Source organism: Heteronotia binoei, chromosome 6 (assembly GCF_032191835.1).
Source record: "Heteronotia binoei isolate CCM8104 ecotype False Entrance Well chromosome 6, APGP_CSIRO_Hbin_v1, whole genome shotgun sequence".
NCBI lineage: Eukaryota > Metazoa > Chordata > Lepidosauria > Squamata > Gekkonidae > Heteronotia > Heteronotia binoei.
In genome coordinates this window covers 21,188,485-21,201,553 of record NC_083228.1, presented here as the reverse complement: position 1 = coordinate 21,201,553, position 13,069 = coordinate 21,188,485, and the positions used below count along the sequence as shown (strand labels likewise).

The following is a 13,069-nucleotide window of genomic DNA, read 5'->3' as shown; positions in this document are numbered from 1 at the left end:
TTTTCTTCTGTATGTGTTAAAAACCGCATCATTCTAATATTAATGGTTATGACTTCTATATTCCACAGGACGGATTGACCCCTCTTCACTGTGGGGCACGAAGTGGCCACGAGCAAGTTGTGCGCATGCTGCTTGATCGGGGAGCTCCTATTCTTTCCAAAACAAAGGTAATCTTGCCCTTGGCATTTAGAGAATGATATCCCTTGAATATCCCCAGTTGTCCAGTTTGCATTCTCAGCCATGCTGGGAATCTCATGTCAGCTGTGGAGAGAAAGTTAACTTCATTAGAAAGCTGGCTGAAAAACTCCTATTCTACAATAAAACTATTGAAATTGAAACATTGACGGGGGGGGGGGGGACCTTGTATTCAGTCTGGGCTCTTCTGTTGTTTGACGTATGCACGTGCAATTTGCTTATGTTTTAAATATGCATTTAAAGTGTGGGTTAGGACTGCTACCCAAACCCAAAGAACTTCAAAATAAGAATTTTATGGTGAAACTGTAAGAAAATGGCATCATTTGTGTGCTGTGAGATTGCCGGTATTTCATTTTATGTAGTGTCCTCTTAATACAGGGTTGGGGAACATCAGGCCCGAGGGCCGTTTGCGGCCCTTGAGATCACATGGTCTGGCCCTCGGGGAGCCTGAGTGGGCATTGTGAAGGACTGCTGCTGGGGTATGTGGGTGCCTTTAAAGGTCTGCTGGGAGTAGCTGCAGGTTCCGCAGGGAGGGAGGGAGGGGTGGGGGATGGGAGCCAGTTACCACCAGTTCAGTTTGCTCTTGATTATCCCAGATGGTGCGGCCTAATATGCTAATATTAGAGGATGTGGTCTAATATGCTAATGAGTTCCTGCTGGTTTTTTTCCTACAAAAAAAGCATTTGCCTAGGCCAGCAGGCCAGGGGTGTGTGCCAAATTAGGCTCGCCCCACATGACTTCAAATAGAAAAAGAATTATTTGCATTCATTTTGCCAGCCTGAATAGTTCTCCCTTGGCGGAGCATCATTTTTTAAACTGATAATTTTGTATGCCCAGTAAATGATGTTATAAATATTCAAATGGCCCTTGGCAGAAAAAAGGTTCCTCATTCCTGTCCTAATATATTAAAGTTGGGTTTTTTTATGTCATGGTACACCTCCTTTCTTCCATTAGTATCTCTGTTAATACTAAAGAAAGAAAAGTTCTTTGAAATAAGGCACAGGTGGCAAGTTAACAGCTGAGTAATAATAGCAACCATTTGCATATTGCCTTAAAGAAGGGGCAAAATGCTCAACACGTATTACCTTCTGATGATTCTTACAACACCCCTACAAGGCAGATCAGTGTTATCCCTCTCACACACTCTGTTGATGGATGGGGCTGGTGTCTGAGGCTGAGAGAGTATGGCTTACTAGAGTTATCAAATGAATTTATAGCAGACGTGTGCTATGAATGAAGGACTGGGTACTCATCGCTCATTCTGCCATCCTGCGCACACTCAACTTGAACGTAAGCCCCACTGGTCTCAGTGGAAGTTGCTTCTGGGTAAATACGCATTGGACAGGGCTGTCCTTTGCTTAACCATCGTGGTTTCTATGTGAATTAATCCTCACTCTATTAGGCTGTACTGCTCTTCCCCCAACCTCCATTTTCGTTGCTTAACACAGGCAAGAAGACCACACGAGGCAGGATTCTCGACATCACGTTATACTCTTTTGTCTCCTTCACAGCCGCTGCTCTAGTTTCTCCTCCATCTTTCTTTGTCCCCCCCCCCCCGCTTTTTCCTTCAGTATAGAGTTGCCTAGTATGCCCCAAAACAGTCTACAGAGTCTCTGGTGGGACACACTTCTAAGCTTCAAAAATGAATAACTTACAAAACCTCTGTTAAAACATGACACCCACCAACTCCTTTTTTTTGCCTGTGAAGCAAAGGTGCTCACTTTTCACACACACACACGAAAAATGCTCTTTCAATCCATTTTCAGTGTTCTTATAGGCTGTGATCCCACACTAAATAATGCACTTTCAATCAACGTTCAATGCACTTTCCAATTGGATTTTGCAAGTTCACACAGTAAAAACCAGTTGGAAAGTGCATTGAAAGTGCATAATTTGGTGTGTGTAATCACAGCCATAGTGATCAATTGCAAATAGATTTTGCCATTTCACACAGTAAAATCCAGTTGCTAAATGCACTGAAAATTGATTGAAAGTGCATTATTCTGACTGGCATGTCCTTCCCTGACATCTTCCATCATTCACTGCTGTTAGAGATGCGAAAGCTAGAAGCAGGAACTTACTGGCTTATGAATGCAGGCCTCCATCCACCATCTACATGAGATACCACATTTTTTACCCTGCTCTGTATGTTCTCTATCTTATCCTCCTAACAATACTATGAAGTTGGGATGTGAGAGACTGACCAGAAGGTTGTGATGTGAGAGACTGACCAGAGAGCTTCAGAGTAGGGATGGGCACGAACCGCCTTACAAATCACAGTTTGTGATGCACTGGGCTGGTATGATAGTTCATGAACCACGATTCGGGCAACAATCATGTTGTTCATTAACCAGCATGGCCTTTGTGGTAGTTCGTTCAGATTGTAGGTCTCTTTAAATGCCTTCCTTTCATTTGCTGAGTTGCATCAGCATGGCAGCATGCCTCAGGAAGTGAAGGGAAGGCATTTAAAAATGCTGCCCCCACAGAAGTTCCCCCCCACTTCATGAACCAACAAAACCATGAAGTGGTTCGGGAAACTGAAAAGTTCGTGGGAGGTTCCATTTTCCCAGTCCGTGCCCATTCCTACTTCAGAGCAGTGGGCAGATGTAAACCCTGGTCCCTCCATTCATAGTCTACATCACACAGGCTCTTCAGGTCTATGAGGGAAAAGTGGTGGTGTGCATCATCAGCCCGTATGAGTGGCAGGCAATAGAAAGCCTCTGGATTAGTCAGCCCTCACATAATGATTAGATCCTGGCCTTCTGACCTCCCCTCTCCCCGGTCATCAGGGCAGTCCTTCCTGCCACTTCCACACTGTCAGACTAGGATCTGGGAGACCCAAGTTCCACTTTGTTCTTGGTAGGGTTGCCAGTTTTGGGTTACCAGGAGATGTTGGGAGTGGAACCTGGGAAGGCTGGGATTTGGGGCAAGGAGGGTATCATGCCATAGAGGTTAGGACTGCCGTGTCACAGAGTCCACCCTTGTGGGGAACTGATCTTGGTCATCTGGAAACAAATTGTAATTCTGGGAGGTCTCCAGGCTTGTTCAGATGACAGTCCTAGAACTTCTGCAAGATCATAGGGGGAACTTTGGGCAAGATCACTCTGGGATCTTGGGGTAGTCACTTTCTCTCAGACTAACCTACCTTGCTTGGTGGTTATTGTGATGATTAAGAGGAGGAGGGGAGAGTGACCATGGAAGTTGGATCACTGGAGAGAAAAGTAAGGTGTAAATAATAAATAAATAAAGTCCCCTGAAGGTGGCAGTTTGGAAGCTCTTTAACTTTGCTTTTGCATTTCAAGGAGGTGTACCTTAAATTTTAAAAATCTGCATTGATTAGAATTTGGATTTTAAATGGTACCTTTCATCTTTCTGTACTGCTTCTGAATCTGTAAGTGGCACATACCTGTAAGGCAATCTGTTGTATCACTTGTGAAAACACCCTGAGAACTATGTTAGTTTTCTTCAGGGCTTTTTTTGTAGCAGGAACTCCTTTGCTTATTGGGCCACACACAACCCTGTTGTAGCCAATCCTCCAAGAGCTTACAGGGCTCTTAGTACAGGGCCTACTGTAAGTTCCAGGAGGATTGGCTACATCGGGGCGGGGAGGGTGTGGCCTGCTACAAAAAAAGCCCTGGTTTTCTGCATTGCTTCCAAGATACTGATACTTGGAGTACCCTTCAGAGAGGAATTCTGATGGCATTATTTGGTGGCACAGGTAGCCACTCTGAGTCCTTCATTGTAAGGTTTTCTCAGTTTCTTTAATCCTATTGCACCAAACTTTATGCCTTTCACCTCTCGGAGAGCACCTTTAAAGTTTAGAAAATCTCTTTTAAAAACTTAAATCCCCATTTCTGCTTTCTAAATGTGGAATGAATATGTGGCATTTCTGAAGCTGAAGATGTATGATTCGTGTGATGGCGATGGAGGGAGACTGGCCTAGAAACAGGCTTATATAACTCTGTGGAGTAAAGTGACTCCCCCGCTATAATACAGAGGCACCTGCCCTCCTACAGAGGGAAATGAAAACTTCATATAAAGAGCCGAGAGCTTCTGCTGCCTGAGCTCTTTATCTCGATCTCTTTCCCTCTCTGATATGTTAATTTTGACAAGATTTGTGTGGTAAACTGAGAGGCCAGATACCTTGTGAATGACATTAATGAGCTCATCCATGCAGCACACTGCTCCTATGTCATACTCATGCTTAAGAAAAGACAAGAAGAACCAGAGCTGCTTCACTTTGTTTCTGATGAAAGGGTTTCTGTTTTTGTTTTGTATTTCAAATAAGATGGAACTTGGGAATGAATTCTTTTACTCAGTTTTCAAGCAGGTGTATTGAATCCTGTGAGAATGCCCCTCAAATAAGTTACAGGCTTGTCACTCTCGGGCCTAGTTCTTTTCCACAGAAAAGGAAACCGGCCTGGTTCTGAACTGTACCACAGACAAGGGGTTGTGTTGGAACGCTCCTTCATGTAATAAATCTCTCTCCACACAGAAAGCCAGGTGTTGCCCTGATCTCATCAAGTCTTAGAAGCTAAAGAGGGCTGACCCTGGCAATTACTTGGATGGGAGACCTCCAAGGAATACCAGGGCCAGGATGCAGAGGCAGGCAATAGAAGCCACCTCTCAGAAACATCCTAGCCCCACAAGGGGTCACCAGAAGTCATCATGACTTCCAGGCAAGCATACATGCATGTGTGCGTGTGCGCACACATACACACACCCTAATCCTAGCTCAGCATTTTCCCGATATACTCTTTTTTTTAATTGGGATGTTGCAATGGGTACTTAGCTACATGTACAGCTCAAAACAAGAAAATGATGCTGAAACTGCCAGTATGACCATGTCAAGCTATGTGTCCTCTTCCTCTCCCTCCCTCTCTCTCTCTCTCACTTCCGCTGCATTTTGTGTATCTAGGTAGTGTTTTGTTGGCCCTGACCTGGATGTCCCAGGTTAGCCAATCTACTTGCATCTTGAAAGTTAAGCAAGGTTGGCCCTGGCTAGTACTTAGATGGAAAACCACCTAGGAAGTCCACCACCACCCATGCCAAACCACCTTTGTTCATCTCTTGCCTTGAAAACCCTAAAGCAGGTGTCCCCAACCCCTTGGTCCATGACCTTAAAGCAACCAGGCCGTGAGTTCTATCATTATTTCATTAGACATCACAATGTAGTAGTAGTAATAATAATAAGAAGAAGACATTGCATTTATATCCTGCCCTCCACTCAGAATCCCATAGTCTCAGAGGGGCTCACAATTTCCTTTACCTTCCCCCAACAACAGACACCCTGTGAGGTGGATGGGGCTGAGAAAGCTCTCCCCAGAAGCTGCCCTTTCAAGGACAACTCTGCAAGAGCTATGGCTGACCCAAGGCCATTCCAGCAGGTACAAGTGGAAGAGTGGGGAATCAAACCCAGCTCTCCCAGATAAAAGTCCGCACACTTAACCACCACACCAAACTAATAGAAGTAAAGTGCACAATGGTATCATCCCAAAACCATTGCCTCCCCCTTCCTAGTCCATGGAAAAATATCTTCCACAAAACTGTTCCCTGGTGCCAAAAAGGTTGGGGACCACTGCCCTACAGGGCTGTCATCCATTGGCTGCAATGGCACTTCACACACACGGTGGTTTGTTGGTCTTAAGAACATAAGAGAAGCCATGTTGGATCAGGCCAGTGGCCCATCCAGTCCAACACTCTTGTGTCACAAAGTGGCCAAAAAACCCAGGTGCCATCAGTGGGGTCAGGACACTAGAAGCCCTCCCACTGCTGCCCCCCCACAAGCACCAAGAAGGCAGAGCATCAGTGCCCCAGACAGAGAATTCCAGCTGTACCCTGTGGCTAATAGCCACTGAGGGACCTCTGCTCCAGATGTTTATCCAGTTCCCTCTTGAAGCTGTTTATGCTTAATAATATAATAATAATAATATTTTTTATTTGTATCCCGCTCTCCCCGCCGGGGCAGGCTCAGGGCGGCTCACAGCATAAAATATAATATACATCAACAATTATAATTATAAATCAACATTAAAACAATTTACAAGTTATATTAAAATATCATTAACATAGTGGTTCTATAACATTAGGTCTTCGGTAAGGTTCAGTAGCTAAAAAACATATCTGGCAGCACTTTCTTGGCTCGGCATTAGTTGAAGGCTATTTTGAAGAGGTAGGTCTTACAGGCCCTGCGGAATTGATCTAAGCATCGCAGGGCCCGCACCTCTTCTGGGAGTTGATTCCATAGTAGTGGAGCTGCAATGGAGAAGGCCCGATCCCGGGTGGCCTTCAATCTGGCCTCCCTTGGCCCAGGGATATTCTTCAGAAATAATTGTCTTGTCTTCAGAAATAATTGTCTGCACCTAACCAAAAGTCTCTTCAGCTTTACTGATTTTTACTGTTTTTAGTCCCTTGTTTTGAGATTATGTATATTTCCCTGCTAAGAGGCCAAAATCAGGAGTTGTCCCTCTGCACCTTACCTTTTTATTCACGTTCCTGTATTTCTGTGCACTTATTGGCACTCCGCTTCAGGACTCTTTACTTGTAACTGCAAATCTGAATTGCTTGATGCACAACTGTGCGGTTATCTGCTGTGGATGTCGTGTCTGTCATTCAAAAGCTCAGGCAGCAGAATAATTTAATGGGGAAGCATTGCTTTGTGCCCTGGACCCAGTCAGCTTGCAGAGTTTAGCGGCCCCTTTCCCTGTGGATTTTCTAACAGATGACATTTGCAAACTTGCTGTTTGGAACACCTTCTGTTCAGCATGTGCGTTTTGGTCTCCAGAGCAGAAAGCAACAGATATTTGTGGCATCCCTGTACATCTTTGTAGAATAACAGATTCCCCCACCATCATTCCAAAGGGAATGGTTTGCATGGCACTTTGGACATTGTTTGTTTGCTTATTGCACTTATATCCCGGCTTCTGCAAATGGGCTCAGGGCAGCTAACAACAGTCACAATTTGATGACAGATTCACTTATACCAATAAAATATTATTAGAACAATTTAAATACAATTCAGATGGCGTTCTGTCTGGTTTAAAATAATTCATGTTCCTACTGTGGGGTAGATAGTACACACCCCCCGTAGATGTTAAGAGAACCTCCAGTTAGTTATTAAAAGTCTGCCTGAACAGATATGCCTTACAGGCCCTGCGGAATTGTGATAAATCCCTCAGGGCCCTAGTCTCCCCAGGGAGGGCATTCCAGAGGGCAGGCGTAGCCACGGAGAAGGCTTTTGCGCTCGTAGTGGTCAGATGGGCATCCTTTAGCCGGGGGATCTTTAACAGATTTAATGAACTTGATCGTAGTGCTCTCTGGGGCTCGTGTGGGGAAAGGCGGTCCCAGAGGTAGACAGGTCCCAAGCCATATTCGGCTTTTAAGGTCATGATCAACACTTTGAACCGGGCTCAGAACACTACAGGCAACCAGTACAACGTCTCCAGTGCAGGTTGGATGTGCACCCGTAAAGGCAGCTCCAATACCAACCTGGCTGCAGCATTTTGCACCAGTTGCAACTTCCAGGTTCAAGTCAAGGGCAGCCCCATGTAGAGGGCGTTACAGTAGTCTATTCTCGAGGTGACTGTTGCGTGGATTACCGTAACCAAGTTGCTGCGCTCCATGTATGAAGCCAACTGTCTTATCTGCCTAAGATGATAGAATGTAGATCTGGCAGTGGCTGCCACCTGGTCCTCCATAGATAATGAAGGCTCCAGAAGAACCCCTAAACTCTTGACCTTCAGAGCTGGCACTAAAGGTGCCTCATCGAAGGTTGGTAAAGGGATCTCCCTTCCCAGGCTGCCTCAGCTTAGGTACAGAACCTCTGTCTTTGCTGAATTCAATTTCAGTCGGCTTTGTCTGAGCCATTTCACAGCGGCTTGTAATGCCCAATCCAGATCTTCTAACCGCCCATCAGGAGGTAGAGCTGGGTGTCATCCGCATATTGGTGACATCCCGGCCCATAACTCTGGACAATCTGGGCAAGGGGGCGCATATAGATGTTGAATAGTGTTGGGAAGAGAACCACCCCCTGAGGTACACCACACTCTAGTGGGTGTCTCCAAGATGACTTCTCCTACACTGCCACCCTCTGTCCCTGACCTTGGAGAAAAGAGGTAAGCCATTGAAGTCACAGTTCTCTCAAAAGTAGCAGTAGAAGAAGATATTGCATTTACATCCTGCCCTACACTCCAAATCTCAGTGTCTCAGAGCAGCTCACAACCTACTTTACCTCCCCCCCCCCCCCGGCAAAAAAACCCAGACACCCTGTAAGGTAGGTGGGCTGAGAGAGTTCTCCCAGAAGCTGCCCTTTCGAGGACAGCTCTGCAAGAGCTATGGCTGACTAAGGCCATTTTAGCAGCTGCAAGTGGAGGGGTGGGGCATCGAACCTGGTTCTCCCAAATGAGAGTCCACACACTTAATCACTACATGCAGGAAATAACACTCTGAATTCTCATGGTGCTGTGCTAGAGAAGTTCACAACCACAAATCACCACTCTGGTGGGAGGAAGCAAGTTTGGCTTTGTTTAAAATGTTTAAAAAAGAGAGCTCTGTATGAGTCCTCTGGGGGGGTCTCAAAGGGTGAGCTCAACACTTGGCTTTCAGAGTTCGCTCATTTCTTGTCCCCCTTCCCCTGCCAAATCACAACAGTTCAGATGACAGTGATTTAGGAAAAGACAACCATGCATGAAGAATAGCCTGAGACATTCTTGTTAACTTCCTTGATTGCAGCATCAACCTTTCCTTTCCCACCTGAAATACAGCCTCAGTCACGTCACCTGAGAGCTGGCTGGTTCTCCTTTGTCTTTGCCAGCAGATTTGGTTCACATCCTTTGCTTCACCTTGAAGTCCTGGCACCGAACAGCGGGGCGTTGCTTGGCGTATGCTAATCGTGGACACATGGGGGCACCACGTGTAATACAGAACTGCTTCTTGTTCTCTCTGGTCTGTGGGTTTCAGAATGCATTCCAGCCCTTTTGTTTTATTGGCATCATCGTGGTTAGCACTGCAGCCGCATCCATGTGGGTGAATGCCATCTTAGGTGGCAAGATGGGATGAATTAAAATTGAAAGCGGAAAGGTTTGAGTGCCCCCCCCCCCCAAACTAAAGATTTGCAAGTTGGCAACAAACCTAGCTAGCTGCTACAACTGAATGATACACGTTTGTCCGATATGCATATTGGCATCTGTCTGTTTGTCACATCCCCCCTTTTTGTAGGCAATGCTCTTAAAACATCTTGAGTGTACTCCTAAAAACTTAATAGGTGAAGAAACCCTGCTGGGTTGTGTGCGTTGGATCAGATGTGTTGCATCTCTGTGTTCATAGCTTAGAAACAGACAGAAAGAAAACATAGAATGAATTCAGAGGGCTGACATAGGCACCCCCATATATGGATTAAAGTGGCACATTCAGACACGCACATCTGGATCTTGCCTCGCTCTCGCCCAGGGCTGGCTCGCCCACTAGGCAAACTAGGCGGTTGCCTAGGGCAGCAGGAGGAGGGGGGCACTGAATTGGGCTCCCCCCCCTCCCGGTGCCCACGACAACTGCCTAGTTTGTCTGCCTGCCTCCCCTCCCCCACACCACCGCCACCACCCGCCCCCTCCCTTTCCTTGCGCTTTGCCTCCCCCGCCGCGTTCAGAGGAGTGCGCTGAGGCTGGGCCCTACTGGCTTCAATGCGGCTGGCACACCATCTAATGCTTTCAAGCGTGCAGGAGAAGGTTTTGCTCCCCCTCACTTCCGGTTCCAGGAAGGAGAGGGGAGAAGCCTTCTCTTGCACATGCTTCAAAGCGTTAGATGGCGCGCCAGATGCATCGAAGCTGGTAGGGTCCAGCCTTGGCGCGGCGCACTTTGATGGGGAGGGTTACAGAGCATGGTGCTGCATTGCAGAGCCAAGGAGGGAAAGGGAACGGTGAGGGAACGGGTGCAGTGGCCACAGGGGGCTGCAGGGAGCCGCCGCAGCGGGCAGGGAAGCTTCCTGGGGTGCCACAAGCCCTAGAGCCGGCGCTGCTCCCGCCCTTACTTCATCCTCTGATGCCTGTATGCCGCTTCAAAAAGCCACCAGTCACTACCTGTGCTTTTGCTGAGCCAAGAGGCTGCTGCCACAAGCTGCCCATCTGTACCCAGCCATAGAGTGATCCAGCCAGAGTGAACCATAAGTATTTGAGTATTCTTTTGCACTGGGAAAGAGTACTTAGTTATCTCTAAAATTATGTTTGCTTGTGAGATGTTGTGTGTGATTGACTAAGATATATGCTTGATGTGTGATGAGACGGGATTGAGTAATCCCACTCAAATTTGATTTTAATGTAAAAAGTTGATATTTAGGAAGCTTTCCTCCCTTTTTTTATCTTTTTACAAAAGTGATACATGGGTAAAATCCAATCGAGTAAAGAAGTACAACCGCAGCTATAACACCAGTTCAGAGATCAGTGTTACCTCACCCATTGTGTTTAGATTGACTCAATTTGTTTGTCTTCATTTAGACCAGGAGTGGCCAAACTGTGGCTCAGGAGCCACATGTGGCTCTTTCACATATAATAGTGTGTGGCTCTCAAAGCCCCCATTCGCTGGCTTGGAGAAGGCATTTCAAGTTAAAATTGCTTTCTTTCCACCTCTTCCTCCTCCCATCTGTTTGCCTGCCTTCCTTCCTGTCTTGCAGCTCCCAAACGCCTGACATTTATTCTATGTGGGTTTTTATATTAAGCAAGTTTGGCCACCCTTGGACTATACGTTAACTCTGCACTGTTAAAGGATTTGGGCTTCCAACTTAGTTCTACTTGTAAACACCAGGGGGGTTTTAACTGCCATTTCCCCACAGGCCACTTTCACATTCCCACAGATGTTTTGCTTGAAGAAGATGTGAATAACGCCTGAATTAAAAGGTTGTGCTAAGCATGTTCTCATTTCACATTCTCCCTATAAATCTCAGAAAGCTCGTAAAGCCAGGTAACAATGACAGGTTTCCTTCCAAAGAGGCACAGCTTTTTCTCCTGTCCCATCTGACACCACCCTCTTTGCTTCTTTCTTTCTTCCCCTTCGGCTTTTAGAATGCCTGTCTCCATTGCACATGGCGACGCAGGGGGACACCTCAACTGCGTCCAGCTTCTGATCGAGCACAATGTGCCCGTGGACGACGTCACCAACGACTACCTAACAGCACTGCACGTTGCCGCTCACTGTGGCCACTACAAAGTCGCAAAGGTTTTGTTGGACAAGAAAGCAAACCCTATTGCCAAAGCACTGGTGAGTCTACACAGAAGGGCTGCCGTTTGCAGTCAGCAAAAGCTCCCTGCGCTTCCTCGAGAGTCAGGGAAGGGGAATAGGCAATCGTGATGATGGCTCAGTGGCCTTTGAAAAGAGGCATTGGCCTTCTGTTCTCATTAGCAAGTTTCTGGTGTTTCCTCTACCTTGAACGTGTGTCAAGCTGTGTCTGAGTTGCTTGAAAGAAAAAGAGGATTTTTACAGTTGGTCAGCCAATGCTAGTATCAAGTAAAATGGATCTGCCTTTTTTTTTGTAAAGGCTTGCTGTTGATTGGTGGGGAAAGGGTACATATGGCCATAACTGCAACAGAGAATTAAGATTCTGTGTGTTTAGGGAAAGTTGAAACGGTAGCTTTTCAAATGGAAACAGATTGTTTGGCTGAAGGCTTCTAGTGTTTGCAAAGCAAGAATTAAATTGTGGGGGGGGGGGGACAGAAGCTTGTGCATGAATTAAGGAAATATTAATCTAATTACTCTTGCCAAAGCGGGGGGGGGGGGGCGGAACCCAAGTTTCTTTTTTTGCCAGCATGTTCCTGCCTTGCCTTTGAGGAGGTAACCTTGGGGGGAGGATTTAGTTTTTATTTTGCACAACAGCTTTTGTGTTAATCTGTAATAATAATCCATAATGAACCCTTCCAAATGGAGTATTTTGTTTAACCTTGCTTGTCTCAGTTGCATTAGCTGCTGCTTATGTGGGGTGAAAATTTAGGGTACTGGTTTTTCAAGGGTTTGAGCGTATGCAAAATTCTTTTTTATCCATTCCAATCCCAACCCTCAAACTTGATATAGGATTGTTTTAAAAGTCACATATAACTGGACCATTCCATCATTCTCTGGGAAGTTGTCCATTTTCTCATCTCCTCCTCCAGCATCTAGTATTATCTGCCTTGGATCATGGGAAGTCTGTGGCATACAATCTGTGTGTTGATCCTGATTCTTTGAGCACAGCCCAAAGCTGCTAGAAGGAGACTCAAAATTGCCCTGTTTGTGCCCATTTATCTGAGCATAACCCCCACTAAGCACAGTAGTACTTACTTCTGAGTAAAATGTGCTGCCCTAAGTGTAGAAGTACCTAGAAGAGGTGATACCTTCTGGATCTGCATTTCCCTATCCCTAACAAAAAGTTACACATTGTATTATATCATTTGTTTAAAAGGCAGCTTTTATGACTTCATAGTTCTTATATTCTTGAAGCAAATTTTAAAATGCATTGTATTTCATGTCCAGGTGGGTGGCCCAACTCTTGGTTTTATACCAAGTTATCTGCATGTTGAACTTATGCATCTGCAGGGGTGGAATTCTAGCAGGAGCTCCTTTGCATATTAGGCCACACCCCCTGATGTAGCCAATCCTCCAGGGCTTACAGGGCTCTTTTTGCAAGCTCTTGGAGGATTGGCTACATCCAGGGGTGTGTGGCCTAATATGCAAAGGAGCTCCTGCTAGAATTCCACCCCTGTGTGTCTGAGTACTGGCCAGAACTGCTAGTAGGAGAATCAAGGCTTTCAGTTCCTCGTTTAGAAATGCTGCAGCAGGAGGAGGCAGGGGTTTGGGGCTTTTTTTTTGTAGCAGGAACTCCTTTGCATATTAGGCTGCACTCCCCTGATGTAGCCAA

General features: G+C 46.1%; 1 protein-coding gene across 1 annotated transcript in view; it reads left to right on the top strand.

The window, feature by feature from the left end:
* The window catches only part of ANK3 (ankyrin 3), a 353,466-nt gene that overhangs the window by 160,864 nt on the left and 179,533 nt on the right, over positions 1-13,069 (top strand). The window contains 4 exon segments of the mRNA XM_060242643.1: positions 69-167; positions 9,154-9,238; positions 11,244-11,276; positions 11,279-11,439. Coding sequence (XP_060098626.1) covers positions 69-167; positions 9,154-9,238; positions 11,244-11,276; positions 11,279-11,439 — 378 coding nt within the window.